Below are 18,570 nucleotides of genomic sequence, written 5' to 3' on the forward strand. Positions count from 1 at the left end.
AACTTTGAAAAATGCTTAAGGATTAGAACCTCGAACCCTTCAACACGGAAGCCGAGTTTCCTACCCTACCTACCTACTAAGCTATCATTTAATAGCAAAGTTTTTTACCAACCCTACACTCGGCAGTAGCTACCCGTATTGATAAATAAGTTAAAAGCCAATATGTACACGCGGCACCGTTCAAAAAGCATAAAGTGACATCAATTCGTACTGCAAAATGGAATTTGTTACGAGGAAATAAAATTCAATTTTACCTAAATCAACAGAAGCGTTGAGCAATACTTAGCCACTTTAATTTCGAGTCTAATAGCACTGATATAAGATTTAAATTTCATTGCAGTTGTAAATATCATTCGGCGTTTTGAGTGTATTCAATGATGCAGTAGACGGCCCTAAGGGTTTAATTAAAACGTCCATCCCTTATACGGGTTTACCTTATGGTTATTTTTTTTAAATTTGCTGTCGAATGACAAACACATATAACACTAATACTCGTATATGTAGGTATTTCAAGTTATTTCAAGTTATTTTTTACAGACTTATAAAATCCTCTCAGAATGACTTGGGAATGAAAGAAGACCATACCATTGCACTATGTGTGGATTGGTAATCTTCACTTTTGTTTAGAACGCTATCTAATCCACCTAAACTCATTAAAAGATGCCATGCCACTCCTGAGAACTACAGGAGTTCTACTTGAATTCATTACAGGCACGTTGCTACTCCAGAAATCTAAGATAGTCGCCTCATCGAAGGTGGTAGAACCCTTTGTGGTTCCACTCCGGCGGCACCTCCGCCACACCTATTTCTACCTAATAACAGTAGTGTTAGGCGCTGCTGTGTTCCAGTTTGATTTGTGTGGTAAGGGAGACAGACTTTTCCGTGGCGTTCCAGCTTAGTCCTCAGCGGTAGCAGCGCATCTGTGGCCGACCTCAGGTAGGAATATCTTATCCTATCTGGGATTGATTACAGATGTCCATGGGCGGCAGTAGCCACTTACCATCAGGTGGACTGCATGCTCGTCTGCTACTCCTATATTATAAAAAAAATCCAATTCCGCCGTCATCCACGCCCATCCAACAAAACGCAAGGACTACTTCTCGCTACACATGACATTGGTACCTCCGGAGTCGAACTAAACAGCTTCCACCGTTCAATAGCATTGGTGTAAGATCAAAAGAAAGCCGGAAGAAGATTCTCCCACTAATCCCATCAAACAAACAGCATAGGAACACGTCATTAACCAACCAGACGTCCATTGGACACAATGATTCATGGGAAATAACGTTACACGTGCCACACAGTGAATTTGATACGACACGCCACATTCGCTGAGCCGATTGTGTTTTTAGCGGTTAATTGTCGTTTTGTTTTATTTAAAACAAGTTTCCCGCTCGCGCATTTTTTGTGCAGAAATTTTAAAATATTTGAGTCACAGGAAAAGTCAACTTATCGTATTTGCATGTAGGCACTACTAAAGCCCTATTAATTGACAGGTGGTATAACCTAAAAGGTCTTATTGGAGAGGAACCACGGCTACAGCTATTTCTAGCTTGAAGTATTCTGGCCTGAACTTTATACGGAAATGTATAAGGTAGTGGACGCCGGTTGACTTCCATTATGACGTGACTATCTTAGCATTCAGAAGAGGCAACGCATCTATGATCAGCTTCGGATTGAACACCTGTTTTATAAAGAGTTGGTTATACATTCAAATGGACGGCTATGACCACTTGCATGCATCTTTACAACATTTTAAAGGTGGTAGAACCCTTTGTGAAGGTGGTAGAAACCTTTGTGGTTAGACTCCGGCGGCACTACCGCCACACCTATTTCTGCCTAATGACAGCAGTGTTAGGCGCTGCTGTGTTCTGGTTTGAAGGGTGTGGTGAGGGAGACATACTTTGCCGGGGCGTTCCAGCTTCGTCCTCAGGGGTAGCGGCGTATCTGTGGCCGACCCCAGGAAGGAATATCTATTTGGATTTGATTACAGATGTCCATGGACATCAGTAGCCACTTACAGGTGAACTGCACGCGTATCTGCTACTCCTATAGTATAAAAAATAACAATTTCATTACCACAGATTCAACGATTTTCAACATTACTAAATATGCCACTCTCTATATACCACATCATATTTGTATTGTACAAATACCTATAACCAAACTGTCTCTCTAAACCATCGTAACAGTAATGTAGAGTAACTAAACTCTTTATACCCACTACGAGAACCGTTCCACATTATAATGGGCATTCAATACAACTTGGCACGATTCAACCCCCACTTCCATCCTTTCCGTAATCGAATCAAATTATATAGTAAAACTTGGCCCAATATTCGAGCTTTAATATAATCTTGGCCCGAATACTCGCCATGCGACGTTTTGTTATATTCAGACTTTGTACGGTTTTTCAATTCTTATGCGGAATTCCTAAATATTCTAGATGTTAACGGTAAAAGTGGTAAACATTATTTTCTTTAAGGTTAATCTGCAAATTGCAATTGCAATTGTACTGTGTGTTGCAATATGCTTGAATAAAGTATTTTCTTTCTTTCTTTCTTTCAAATTTGACAATTTTAAAGCTTATCACATACAGACCGACAAAGAAGATTATTATTACACCTTAACTCAGTACCCATAGTATAAAAACCGGACCCTATTACTAAACCTTCTCTCTCTGTCTGTCTGTCTTACGGTTTTATTTCTTAAGCCGTAGTAAATACACTTTAATGGTAAACAAATAAAAAAGTTGCTAATAAAGGGGGCTGGCCAGGGAAAACAATTATTTATCGGCGTCACTCTCGACCGTTTTTATAAAATCATCAATCTATCTATTTTCTTTATCAAGAATGCGATCTTTGTTGGAAAAAAATGGATAGATTGATTATCAATAACGGGTGTAAATCTATCACCCGCCTACCCCTATTACACCTATCAAACAACTTTTAAATTTTTCCGGTGAATACATGTTATAAAATTTGATTCGACTCCGGCGGCAGTACCGCCACACCTATTTCCGTCTAATAACAGCAGTGTTAAAAGTTGTTGTGTTCTGGTCTGAAGGGAGACATACTTATCCTAGGCATTCCAACTTACTCCAGACAGGTAGCGGTGCATTTGTGGGAGACTCCAGCTAGGAATCTAAAAAAAAAAAAAACGCTTTCTACACTCACAGCCCCACACTAGGATTCCCTGTGTCGTGGGTGCTATGGACACACACAGAGACAAATACACAATAACCCAGACGCAGAAACTAAAATCTAAATTCATCATTTAGAAATCTGTCTGGCCGGGGATCGAACCCGGGACCCTCTGCGTGTCAGACCGGCTTGGTGACCGCTCCGCCACGCGGGTCGTCAATCTAAACGTATATAAAAAACTTCCATTATTTAAGTACATACCAGCAATGGCAAGTGGCGCCCACTAACGTTACTTAAGTATTACACTAAGTATCGTGCAGTGCAAATCGCCCTGTAATTTGACTGCGGCCCGACCCCAATCGTTCGACTGTTAGGTTTCCCCGCGTTCAAATTTTATTTGGCTTCCTTTAAGCTTTCAAACGGTCCGTTAAGTGGTGCGGCAAGTGAGCTTCACTACCTGACAGCTTAATGCCTTCATACATGTGATAATGATATACTATGTAGTCAATCACAAATTCGCAAATAATAGAATTATAAAGATTTTAGTCATTTGTACGTAAGTCCACTACTATGCATCATACCCATACACACACATACATACTTTTCCGAGGCGTTCCAGCTTAGTCCTCAGGGGTAGCGGCGCATTTGCGGCCGACCTCAGATAGGAATATCTAATCCTATCTGGGCCTGATTACAGATGTCCATGGGCGGCAGTAGCCACTTACCATCAGGTGGACTGCATGCCCGTCTGCTGCTCCTATGTTATATATAAAAAAAAAACTTCTTCAATCCATTACTGTCCCACTGCTGGGCACGAGTTTTCTCTCAGAATGACGCCATAGCCCGTCGCACTATTAACCACTAATAGCACTCCTTACTTAACCACAAAATAGGATTAAAATGTTTCAGTAAGATGCACTAAGTCCATATCTTCTATATCACACAAAAATCCTTTTACACGCAACATTACAAGCGAGCAGATCAAACGTAACCTTACAACATTTACGAGTAGACCCCAAGTCTCCTAGCACAATCCAAAACGAAGCGCGAACAACCACCGCCTCTATTCCTATTACAATAAGGACACGTTCCCACCACGGCCGGTCACAGCTGACACGATCAGCTGCGATGCACGCGGCGTTACGTCACACCGCGTTACGAGACAATCGCGCTCGGAGGGAACTTATTAATATACGAGTGCGTACGGCTGCAGACTAAGCGGTCTTGAAATATGAAATTGATTCACACGTACAGTCGTTTCTTTTCTTATTTTTTGTTTGTTTTTTTTTATATAAGATTGAAGTATTATGGGAGTAGTAGTTAGTCTTTTTTGTATTATGAGAGTAGCAGACGAGCATGTAGTCCACCTAATAGTAAGTGGTTACTGCAGTCCATGGACACCTGTAATCACCCCAGACAGGATTAGACGTTACTATCTGAAGTCTGCCACAGATGCGACGCTAGCGAAAGCGAAATATCTCGGAAAAGTATGTCTCCCTTACCACACCCTTCAAACCGGAACACAGAGCGCTTAACACTGCTATTATAAGGCAGAAATAGGCGTGGCGATGGTGTCGCTGCAGTTGAACACTGCCTTCAAGTCCATAACTTGCTTTTTATGTTTATTTTTTTTATGTTCTATGTGAAGCTGATCACAGCTGCATTGCCATTTTTCAAGACTATGAAAATGTTATAAATAACGTTTAGTTACTATTATCGAACGATAACTCATTCCGATGTCCCAATGTGTTGTAATTTAGCAACTAGTGGCCTTTCGTCCAACTACCACCCGCGCGATATTGCTTCACTTAGCGAACCGATTAAGATCTATACGAGCCTCGGGGCTGTCCACACATCGCAGATGTCATGGACTACGCAAGCGTCCATGGACGTGTATAGACGTATGGACTTATAGGTCTCTACTTAGAATGGGCGAGAACAGAAAAAAATAAACGGGACAACCATTTTTGTTTTTCGCAGACAAATAGAGACAACTTTATTTCAGCGCCGAGTAGATTTTCACGATAGATCCCGTGGTTCGATTCCAGGCACCAACCCAACACCTATTTCTGCCTAATAACAGCAATGTAAAGATCAGCTGTGTTACGCTAAAGGGTGGTAAGGGAGACATACATATCAGAGCATTCCAACTTAGTTCTGAAGGGTATCGCCGCACCTGTGGCCAACCTCGGGTAGGACTCTTATCTTATCTGAGGTTGATTACAGATGTTTACCGCCACTTATCATTAGATGGACTGCAGCTTCGAAACTTATAAATTATAAAATATAGATGAGCAACTTTCAATAACTAAAACAAGTCTCCATCTCACAGTCTACCACTGGTCATCAACATGTAAGGAAGGATATAACAACAGCTGCCCTTGACACACTACCTAGATCCGCGATAGTAACAAGGTTTACTCACGCACCTGATTCATACTATACAAAATGTCAATTGACACTGACTCGTTTGATTGTTTGAATTGTGTGTAAGCGACGAAACATAAACAAGATTGGTCAGTTGCCGAGCGCGTGATAGGTGTACCTAAATGTAAAGGAAATGTTCGTTTTCTAATAAAAAATCAAAAGATTTCTTTAGATTTTCCTGCAAACTATGAATAATCTACTATATATTTTCCTTTTAAAATTAATATTTTTCGTCTATATCACCTAATTATTAAATAAACTACTCATTTAAATTACGATAATTTTTATATTATAATATTAATAATATTATTTATAATATTAATTAAAAAGAATAGGTATTACATGTTCGTTTTAAAACGGGTTTTTTCGTTTGATTCATCATTGTCTTTTGTCAATTTCTAATTTGCCTCTCGAAATGAAGAACACATATTTAATATTAACTTTAGAGAAAAATAAATTCGTATTTAGGATTAATTACAAATAACTTATTATGCTTCCTACAATCATTGCTCACACTAGGCTTCCCTATGCTCGTCGAGGTCATGGACACACGCAAAGATGAATACACAAACACCACGGCCCAGAGTAGTCCCAGTACAAACGGATCGTTAAAATAGTGCCCACTTCCAATCAGATAGACAGCATAGCCACTTATTCAATAAAAATAACTAAAAAAGCAATTCATTATGCAGGTGTGTAGCTACTAAATATGTAAATAAAAATACAAAGTTCAAGAGCCGTGACTCACATTACCAAGAACTGTATATCTCCACAATTGTGAAACCGCAAACGAAGACGTCAGGACGGTGCGAGATTAATATTAATTGAGAATTAATTATTAGGAAAAAAATACGAAGTTACATAGCAGTAAGTTGGAAGGTTCAAACTCTAGGGCGACACATAATTATGCGGAAATAACCACAAGCTGTTTACTTGACGACCCGCGTGGCGGAGCGGTCACCATGCCGGTCTAACGCGCAGAGGATCTCGGGTTCGATTCCCGGCCAGACAGATTTCTAAATGATGCATTTCGATTTCTGTTTCTGGGTCTGGGTGTTTGTGTATTTGTCTCTGACTGTGTCCATAGCACCCACGATACAGGGAATCCTAATGTGGGGCTGTGAGTGTAGAAAGCGTAGCGTAAGCGTATTATTGCTCTTGTACGTCCCTTATTAATACTCAATCTATCCAAAGACATCAACTCATTTTGGTACCATAGCTGGGCACGGGTCTCCTTTCAGAATGAGAATAATTAGGCCATAGTCCATCGCGCTGGCCAAGTGAATATTGATAGACTTCACATACCTTTGACAACTTTTTTTAAAATTTCTCAGGTGCATATACAGGTTTTATCACGATGTTTTCCGTCACCGTTAAAGTAAGTGATAACTAATTTGTAAGCAAGCATCTCTGACTTTGCGAAGTTATATGCGTAACTTCGCAAAGTCAGAGATGCTTGCCTGGGATTCCTTGGACCGCTCAACCGAGAGACCAAGTTCCAACCACAAGCGTTATAATAAATCAAAAAGAAAAAAAATAACCAGATACATCCAACAAGAAATAAGATTTTCCTCAACAACAGCAACAAAGTAACAACACTAAAAATAATACATAAAACACAGATAAGAATAAATGTTGAAAAATGGCGTGAACTCGAACAATTGTAAGGTAAAGGTACTACGTAACGTTTTCCAAGGAAATCTACTTTATAATCATACCTAGGTATACACATAATGAGGAAACTACCCACGAATGTGCAAGTACACTTGTACTGCTTAGTCATTTAATCGAGTGATTTTAAATTCCTCCTCTTATGCTATAGGTCCGAAGTTCGAATCCCATTCATGCGCTTGTAACATTTCAAAGTTAATTTTACGAACCCATAAAAATATGAAATATCAGAATATCTTCTGAGTGTATAAGACAGTCTTGAACAATGGACATATTGTTTCTTGACAAATTCTGTAATTTTCCTCTTTGATACATCCAGCACATACGTGCTATTTTAGTTTCCAAAAAGTAATGGAACATTTAATACAATTTATGGGACGTAGACGATCATCATATCGTACCCTTTCCACGCGAGTTTAACACTCACTTGTGTGATTTTTGTTCTTAAAGATATCTCAGGTGTACGGGTTACCTCATGGAGTGTTCCTTCAGCGTTAAAGCAAGTGATGATTTATTTCTAATACGCACAAATCTGTCAAAATCTGATCGTAACATGTCTGGAATTCGAACTTCGGATCCCCCTTTTAGGGAAGAAAAGATTCGACCACTAGGCTATCACGACTCTACATATGCTATACATATACTATATACAAACATAATTATACCTATGTAATGAGGAAAATGCATATAGGTATGCACACACATACAAACACACAGTTGCAAACACATTACGTCATTCTATAACCACTGGTGACCGAATACGACAGCATGGCTTCATCTTAGTTGCTATGTGATACTATATACCGAGCCACATGAGGTTTATATGTATTTAAACATGAGAGGCAATTCAGATTAACATATTCGCTGACCGGAGTACACGATGATACGAGCGTGGGTTGTTTCAAAATTCATGGAACATATATTACTAATCAAAATAACCAGTTTAAACATATATGTTTTAGAAATAAAGGTGTTTGCTTGTCTGACAAAAATACCTTTATCTAAAATTGTATATTTTTTTGTACGATACCCAAAATACGTTTTAAAAATCTATTTGTCAATCAATCTATGTCATATTGTCTGGATATACGAATGCTAATCTTACAAATACAAAATCTATTTGAACTGAAGTTCTATGAAAAAATAGTCGAGCATATAGACAATAAAATAGGTCAACTTATATTTGGGCTTCCTAACTATAGTTCTAAAAATCTTTAAATTCAGCAAGAAAAACCTTACGTTTGTTCTTGAAGAAAACAAAAACAAATTAAGTAACACTTTCAATATCGTTCTCTAGCGACAGAGAAAAGATAAAACGACAAGAAAGATACACTTGCAAACAGTTACATCTATGACTATTAAAACAAACGAGAACAAGGCACTATAGCGTTTGATAAGAGTATTGCGTGAAGTAATGTACGCATTGTTATCTAAGTAATCAGATAAGGAATCAATAAACATAATCTATTACCGCGATCAAAGTGCGGCGCCGTATCTGATAGTATGTATATCGATTTCATTATATTTGCTGATGCATCTTGATTTTTGATCGTATTTTTCCTTAATTATTTTATTAGGCGATAAGTCATAAATATAAAAAAAAACAATTATATAGAAGTAGCAAATGAGCATGCAGACCATTTAATGAGTGGATGCTACCCCCATGGACATCTGTAATTAACCTTAAATAAGATAAAATTCAAACTGAGGTCGCCCAGAGATACGTTGCTAATTATATTCCTGAGGACTAAGTTGAAACACCACGGATATGTATGTATACGACATCCCTCAAACCAGAACACAGAACCGTTTGACACTGCGATTATTAGGTAGAAATTGGTGTGTCGGTGGTGCCGCCGGAGTCCAACCAACTTTTTACTAAGAAACAATCGTAAGGGAGACATATTTATTCGAGGCATTTCAGCTTAGTCCTCAGGAGTCGCAGCGCATCTGTGGCCGATCTCAGGTAGAAATCTAATCTTATCTGGGTTTGATTACAAATGTCCATGGGCGGCAGGGGCTACTTACCATCAGCGAGACTGCATGCTTGTCTTCTAACCTTTGTCGTACGCGCCTGCGTATGACACTACTTTTTCTATTTTCCAAAAAAAAAGAAACACGCGAGCGTACACACGCGCCAGTTTTAGCGGACGCACTAAGTAGTAATTGTATAAAAAATCACTCACGTTGCATATGTATGTGCTGCTTGGGCATTTTGTAGTCGGGCGGATAGCATCTTTCGTAGAACTGGAGGTCGTCGACCTCGCACACCTCCGGCGTTGGTATGATGAGCCCCGTGCCTGATATCGCCCTCTGGAGGTGGTGTTCCTGTGGACAACATACATGAGAGGGTTTAGTATAAGGAGGAACATAGCACTGAAAAAGAAAACGAGCATGCAGTCCATTTGATGTTAAGTGACTACTGCCGCCCATGGACATCTGTAATGAACCCTCGGTAAGATTACATTCTAACATGACATCAACTTCACGTAAGAATCTAATCTTACCGGGGTAGGTACCGTATATGTTGGTATACCTAAAGACTAAGTGCAAAGCCTCAGATAAGAATTACCTTACCATACACATCCTTCAAACCAGAATATTGTAATAATACACTGCTATTATAAGGCAGAAATAGGGACAGTGTTGGTGCCGCCGGAGTCGAGCCATAAAGGGTTCTACCACATTCTTCACTTCGATTGCGGAGGCACCACTGCCACACATATTTCTGCGATATAACATCAGGTTCCAGCTTCACTCTGTTTTGTTTGGAAGGATGGTTTATTATGATTTAAGATTATATTGTCGTAGAACTCCTTCAAGTTTCACTAAGGAGTAATCACTGCCACGTCTTCTCCTATAATTATTATAGGAAAGTAAGACAGGTGTGTTCCGAGTTGATATATGATTTAACATAAATCAAGAATAGTTATAATTAAACATTGACCATTTTTAACACGCGTGTTATTCCGAAAAATTGTAAATTCCCCTAACGATAGAAACTTTTTTGAACGTATTAAAGGAAGTATTTCTAATGTAACGAATAGTCTAAATTTGAACACGACCATTAAAAATATAAGGTAGCCACTTGATAACATCACCGTTTTAAAATTCGCCGTCAAAAGGAATTCATAAAAAACACTCGGTGGAGACAATGAGAAAAAAACAAAAGCTCTTCCTGCTCCTAACACTCGAGAGCTTTCAAAGCTTTGGCGAGCTTCGTAGATAGTATCGTCGTTGCGTTACATCTCAAAAGTTACGCTCTTGCGTGACGCGACGAAGGTTGCCGGTTTAAAAAAGCGCTAGCTGCCTATCTGTTATCTTTATCTATATTTATAAAAATGAATGACTGTCTGTATGTCCCTTATATAATAGTAAACTATGCATGTCATGTGATGTCATTCATCATGTCATAATATTTAGCAAAGTGGTCATGTGATAATATTTAGCAAAGTTGTTGTGCATTAGCCGACGAAGATCTCTCGAGTTGGTACCAATTTTCGACGGAAGCGCCACTGTCATCCCAATGAAGGTACAAATTTTCAGTTATATGTATGTCATGTTATTCTTTTTGAACGCGGGCGAAGCCGCAGGTACTACTAGTATATTATAAAAATCCCTATATTCGTAATTTGTCTCAAACAAAACGACCCGAGCGTTTTTTTTTTATAGTTAGAAGATCACCTAGATGGTTCTAATCTACCATCTAGGTGAGATAGTTCTAATCTAATGATGGACCGATTGTTAATGTTGTCGTGGCGCTGCATTTTTTCAATTTCAAAATCTTTTTTATTTGATTACTAGTTGAAAAAAATCGTAGTCAAAATGTTTAGCGAGTCCGCAAGCGCAAATTTTAAACTATTATTGGCGTTATGATAACCGAAGCCGAGAATAGTAAATTTGAAAGAAAGGGGCAGTTTTTCAGTGATGTTTGTTGTAGCTCATAAGGACACTTAGATGACCATATAGGTACACCTCGATAAAATATAAAAGTGCTCGACGAATATTTTCTTACAAATTTGAGATTATTTATAAAACTTTTAAACAATATTTTTAACTAACAGAGAGAACAACGTCTGTTGTATTGTTCTATTCTTATTAAAGCTAAAGGCTTATATACTAAAAAAAGATAATTATTCAGCTTAAAGATAAGCTTACGGTTAAGACTGTTTTTGTATATACTTTTTATGGTTGACAGAGATTTGCATCTGAGTATTATTATAATGAGAATGAAAAAACTAAATATAAAAAAATATATGAGAACCCGTTAGATATATTAAACTTAAACTTCAAATTCTTATTCTTATTATTTTATAAGATTGGAGTAGCAAACAGGCTTGCAGTCCACCTGATGATAAATCAGTGCCGCTTATGGACATCTGTGATTGGCTGTAGGTAGAACTTCTTCAACGTACGTACCTCTTCTGCGTGCCTACGTACTCTCATAGATAAGTCAGTCGACATCCACACCTTTCTACCGAAACGGAGACAACTCCACTATAAAAATAAGTGTGGCAATGGTACTTGATATGATACCTTCCCGGTTGAACCATACTAACTCTACCACTACATATGTATAAATCTCTTATTTCTCTCTGACGACCCACGTGGTAGATCGTCTACGGTACGGATCTGACGCGCAATGGATTCCGGGTTCGATCCCCGGCCAGACATCTGCCAGATAACTGCATGATCAATTTAGATTTCCGTCCTGGGTCTGGGTGTTTGTGTATTCGTCTTTGTGTGTGTCTATGACACCCACGACACAGGAAATCCTACTGTAGAAAGTTTACTTTCTTATCTAAGTCTTTAGAATGAAATGTTTCACATACACCACATCCATAAAGTGTAATGTTGTTACACGCTCGATAAATTCCACTTTGTTACCGACCGCCCACGCAGGGACACGGATGTCCTATAAAACCTATAAATAGATAAAAGATACAATCTTATAGAGATTTCCTTTTTCCTTAACAACGATATGTAACTTAGGGTGGCATATTTATGAATTTAGTGATACAATCAATACATTATGACCCATTTTACTGTATTATCTGTGGGTGCTTTACACACACAAAGACAGAGTACATAAACACCCAGAGCGAGAATAGAAAACCCGGAGTCCTCGATGGCTCAATGAATTAATTATCGGTTGCTTTACTGGTGAAGGAAAACATCGTGAAAATCTACACGCGTAAGAGCTCTATAAAAGGAGTTCTCGCAGGTGGTTGATATAAAAACTAAGTTGGAAGTGTACTTACAGGAGACGTTACATAGGAGAGCCTTTAAACCTGAAAACAACAGTGCTTGACACTGCTGACCGAGGATTTATTTTAAAATAATTTAGATGTAGCAGACAACCATACCCTTCGAATCAGTACCCTTACCATGACTTTTTACGTTTTGACAAATATGACTGTTTTGGTATTTGTTTACGTTTTTCCCCATACAAATTCCAATCAGCGCCCCTAGCGGATTGTATCAGAACTATAGTGTCAGTAACGTAACATTAAATGTTTAAATTGTCAAAATGGCGCTTTATGTTTTGTCTCTCTTTTTTGTGAACATGTGAGGCAGACAAAAAGACTTGAGCACTTATTGTTACGTTTACTCAGTCTACTGAAGCAAACGGAACAGAATAATGGATCGAGTAAACGTAACGTAAAATTGTGGGATGTTTTGAAAACTCATTGTAAGGGTACAGAACACAGCAGCGCCCAACACTGCTGTTATTAGTTAGAAACAGGTGGGCGGTGATGCCGCCAGACCTATAGGGTAAGGTTCAACCACCTTCAAGCTATTATTACCTTAAGGACGAAATCCTCTACCTACCTATATTCTACCTTGAGGGGACTTAAAAACCATTTCTTTTGTATTGTATGTTTCTCGCCAACGTGTACGCAAGCGAGAAACAAATATAAATACCTACCGCCAATTTCGATTCCAACTTTTAGTGCAACGTGTTACACGTCCCAAGAAACGGGCACAACAAACGGATTCCCATAGTATCGTTACATCATCGACGAACGCAACGCGAGACGACTCGGTGACGTCACCATCGCGCGCACACAACACTGTGTATATATAGAAGGGCCTTATCATGTAATCGTAGTTAATGAATATTTCATAGGAACCGGTAAATCAATAACTACAAAAAGTAGATGATTATTACAGAAACGAGTAACCCGACTATCCGAATAAAACCGATTACTACAATCTAGACGAATCTACCTAAAATCCTACAATTTAGACTAATCCGAAGAAACCTCACATAATAAAATCTGTCAAGCCGTTGGAACTGTAGAGCGCCAAAGAATAAGACATACATAATATATACGCTCGGAAAACATTACCCTCCGTAATCGGGTAAAATACTACTCAATTACATTGGAGTCTCGTTCGAAGTTATTTTTATATATATATTTATAATATAGGAGTAGCAGACGAGCATGCAATTCACCTGATGATAAATGGCTACTGCCGCCCATGGACATCTATAATTAACCCCAGATAGGATTAGATATTCCTATCTGAGGTCGGCCACAGATGCGCCACTACACCTGAGGACTAAGCTGGAACGCCTCGGAAAAGTCTGTCTCCCTTACCACACCCTTCAAACTGGAACACAGTAGCGCCTAACACTGCTGTTATTAGGTAGAAATAGGTGTGGCGGTGGTGCCGCCGGAGTCGAACCACAACGGTTCTACAACCTTCAATATTATTATTAGTTATTGATATTGTTAAGCTTTACAAAGACAACGGACAAATAAACGGCAAATACAGAAGGCTACTTTCTGTTACCAACCCCATCTGTATTCAACCCCAGATAATCTTAGTAGTTCTACCTGGGGAAGACCTCTGATGCGTTCTAGTCCCTGAGGACTAAATTGGAACGCTAGGCGTTCCAATTTAGTGGAAGTAACTTATCCAATTTAGTACAAGTGACCCCTTACCTAACCCATAGATTAGTAAAGATTACTCACTCCTAATAATAAAAGTAAGTAAAAAGTTTTGCCACGTCTCCGTGCTAAAATGTCCCTAAAATAATTGAAATACTTATTTACTTATTATGTAAATTACGCAGATTTAGTTATTTATTCGTAAATTTACTCTAAAAATGTTTTTTATTTGTCAAGAATTAAAAAAAATAACTAACAAGTCAGCTTTTTTTAGCTTCATTCAATTTAAAGGCGGCGAAATATCTTTACTAATCTATGACCTAACCCTATCCCGACCTAAGTAAAAACACTTTTATTCAACACATTTAATCACTTCTATTCAACCCAAGCCTTGTAGAAACATTCTATCGATATCAAAATTATTGTAAAAACATTCTATCGATATTAAAATTAAAATTTAATTTAATTCATCCAATCTAATTCCATTAAACTTGACTTATTAATTATTCATAGCTTTAGATATTTTTTTGTATTTAATGTAATATTTCAAAAATGTGTAACTTGTAATATAATGCATGATGTGATTGCCCGTAATAGTAAGAACAGTTGTAATGTATCCTTTAAGCTTATTTAAAATTGATTTATTGTAAACACTGTATATAATGTGGGTAATCCATTTAATAAATAAATAAATATATAAATAAAATCGAAACGCCGTCCCCACACTCGCGCTGCGATCCTTCGGCGAGCATTTGTGCGTGAATAATACTCGTAACAGTACGTAGCGAGGCGAATGCGGACCGGCGTTGTGTTTCAAGGCAAGAAAAAGAGTCGTACGGCTTCGTGGCGAACGTGAAATGTTTTTTTCTTTAAGTTTGATCATGGGAACTGTTTTTGCTACGTCTATGAAGATACCTCGGTAGCAGTTTAATTTATGTGTTCTTTAACCGACTACAATAATTCGCAAAGTGTCAGTCGAACTTGCAGAAGCGGGGTTCCGTACTACCATATATTCATGTTTTTTATTTTTATTTTTAGTATGTTAGTATAGCAGCCATAGAAGTGAATGCATTGTGAAAATTTGATCAGTCTATCTATTACGGTTCAATACAAAAAGCTAAAAATGTCGATAAATAGCGGGTTCTTGTATGCCCAACCCTAATTTATTTTGAAGGTTTTCTTTATTTTTAGTACCTATTTGTTGTTATAGCGTCCACCATTAAACATATTTTGTGAAAATATCCAGAGTATATGTATTACGATTAAAGAAATAGAGCCCTGTGACAGACGGACAGACAGCGGAGGCTTAGTAATAGAGTTTCGGTTTTACCCTTTGAGTGCGGAGCTCTAAAAAGAGTATGTATGTAAATTGTATGACCGCGATTTTCTCAAAAAACTACTGACCTAATGATACTATTATTTATTAGATTTATGTATATTAAGATATAACATAAACGTGCGTGCCTGCGATTTGAACCCAGTACTCCGAACATGAGAGGCCAAACTTCATACCACTATCACAGCCGACCCATCTCGTCGAGCATTATTCTTTGTCTCGACTGAGATATCTCACAGCTAATAAATCGTACGCGGATCCACCATCGCTCACCCCGCCGTCCGGAACCGCAAGCGATTTTCCGTACCCCGTACATTTTGCTTTCGGGCGGGCCTATTTTACAATGGCGTGCTGCACAAACGTTTCAAAATCGTGTACTCATAAAAAATGTTTACGTATAAAACGTTCCATTAATTATGCAGATTGGATTGGTAACTTCCAAATGTATAATACGGTTCAATAAAAATTGTAATGCGCCAAATGATAAGTCATACATACATACACACACACATAAATATCACATTGTTTTTCTCTTACTAAGGGTTTTGTAACGTAAGTTTTTTACGTGGGAGGAGTGTTAACCCACCGCTCAACCCCGAAATGCTTGAGGACATCCTACTCCAGTTAGCGAGTCCATCGGAGTTGGTCAGTAGCTAGCTAGGTTGAACCAACTACCAACCGTTCTCCCATCCGTCACCCAGGGAACGCTTATTTTATTATTTTATTTATGCACACAAAATATAATACATAATAGAATTTATATTTAAAAATTTAGTGCAATAGTGCCTTTGCACTCCGTTAGGCCCAGATTAGAAACTTTATTGGAACAAATTACATAGAAGAATTCAATTAGAAAACGCATACAATGTATTATCAAGAAAATCGTTTAAAATTTTTGAAGACAGGTAATGATTGAAAATTGAAGTTTCAACTTGATCGTACGCAGAATTCAATGATTTAATTCTAATTTTTCCCACGATCCTTTATCACCATCTCTCCTAGACTATATCTATAGCAATTCCAAAAGCTAATTAAACAACAACAGCATCAGCAAATTATCCAGGGACCGAATAAAAACTGGAAAGGATCGCTTGAGCGTGAAATCGAAAGCGCTTAGACCACGCTCCGACGAACCGCGGACTTTCATTAGATAAACGTCGAAACTATTAAAACTAGTACTAGATTAGATTGTGAAATACATAAAAAATAACTGGCCAAGTACGAGTCGAACTCGCACATGGAGGGTTCCGTACTACACACATTTTCATTTTTAGTATTTGTTATTATAGTAACCACTGAAGTAAATACGTTGCGAAAATTTGAACTGTCTACCTACTACGGTTCAAAAGATAAAGCGAAAAACGTCGAGAAATAGCTGTTTCTTGTATGGCGACCCCCATTTATATTCACCTTTTTTTTTTAGTATTTGTCGTTATAGCAGCCACCTTTATACATACTCTGTAGAAAATTTCAGTGTCTCTCTATTATGTGTCAGGAGATAAAGCCCTGTGACAGACGGACAGACAGCGGAGTCTTAGTAATAGGGTTCCGTTTTCACCCTTTGGGTACGGAACCCTAAAAAACATAAAATAGTTATGTTGCTGGCTTTAAAGAATCTTTGTTTGTCATCAAACAACACATTGGAATGGATTGAAAACTTAACACAGACTAATAAATGTAAAAAAGTCCCCTACAAGAGACGTGGTAACATTTTAATATAATTATAAACAGAGCAATTGGAAGGTGGTATAAGCAGTATGGTTCGACCGGGGAGGTACCACCGTCTCCGCTGTTTCTAGCGTGATGCAGTTCTGCGTTTTAGAGGAAGGATGTGGAACCCGGATGACTTATAAGGCGACTTGTCTTGATCTAGTCACTTCATTTGTGATAGGCTACAGGCTACTCATATTCTAAATGGAGTTGGTTAAAGATGTCCATGAGCGGTGGAAACCACTCGATATAAAGTTGACTGCATACTCGTTTGCAATTCTCAAAACCCTTATCATTAAATTTAACACACATGATAGAATAACCACAAGTGCTTATCTAAGGATCAAACCTGGACCCACAACAAAGGAACCCGGTTAACCGCACCACTATCACTGCAAGGGTATAAATCTCTATAAACTAATAACTTCTCACACGTAACCTGTTATACGAACAGGAAACGCGCAACATGCGACAATATGGAAATACACATATGTATGTATATAAAGCGACACGTGTTACACTCAGAAATAGAACATTATTAGGTAAGCGGGGACTACAATATAGAAGCTATTCTTAAAGTATACGATCGTACACAAAAGATACTAATATTATGAGGTCTTTTTGTATATTCTGTTATTTTTTCAAAACTGAAAAGCTTGACGGTGCACCTTGGGGGATTTAGTTGCTGTAAAAGTGTCCCACATAACCCGTCGCCGCTCCCACGGCCCTCTTTGAAGGTTTCCCCCTCGTCAACAAATAAAAAGGCCTTAAAAAGGCCAACCACATACAAAAGACACTTATTCCTCAGAAACTAACTAAATCCATCCAAGCAATGCATCCATAACGAATGTAATGATAATAATGATGGCGGTCAAGCGCGAACGTAATCATAATTTAGGAAGTAGAAAGTAACCGTCTGGAACGCTCTAAAAAAAATAAACCAAAACCGAAATTAAGAAAAGAGTTACACAGAAAATGAAAAGCACTTTTTACGACCGCTTCATGGGAACGAACTAATGGTTATTTTTTGTTAACCTTTTAAACGGTTTTTCTTCTCGACAAACAATGCATTTTTTAATTATTAAATACTAGCTGACCCGGCAAACTTTGTACCGCCTCAAAATCTATTTATCAAATATATTTCATATAAAATATAGCCTATGTTACTCGTGGATAATGTAGCTTTCGAATGGTGAAAGAATTTATATTATATAGTTTTTGAGCCTATTCATTACAATCAAACAAACAAAGATTTCCTCTTTATAATATTAGTATAGATTTTGTTGGGTCATTGTCTGTTTGTTTTTTGATGAAATATATTAGTGTTTTTTAATATTTTTTAAGCATTTATGAAATAGTCCCGTTGTAGTCGAAAATCTACATT

General features: G+C 38.0%; 1 protein-coding gene across 1 annotated transcript in view; it reads right to left on the reverse strand.

Moving 5' to 3' along the window:
- E(Pc) (Enhancer of Polycomb) overlaps nt 1-18,570 on the reverse strand; it is a 112,564-nt gene that overhangs the window by 37,159 nt on the left and 56,835 nt on the right. The window contains exon 2 of the mRNA XM_073081303.1: nt 9,428-9,569. Within this exon, the coding sequence (XP_072937404.1) occupies nt 9,428-9,569 (142 nt within the window). The remainder of the gene's footprint in view (nt 1-9,427; nt 9,570-18,570) is intronic.

The sequence above is a fragment of the Epargyreus clarus genome, unplaced genomic scaffold (assembly GCF_041222505.1).
Source record: "Epargyreus clarus isolate Ecla_fem2 unplaced genomic scaffold, WU_Ecla_fem_2.2 ptg000016l, whole genome shotgun sequence".
Classification (NCBI taxonomy): Eukaryota; Metazoa; Arthropoda; class Insecta; order Lepidoptera; family Hesperiidae; genus Epargyreus; species Epargyreus clarus.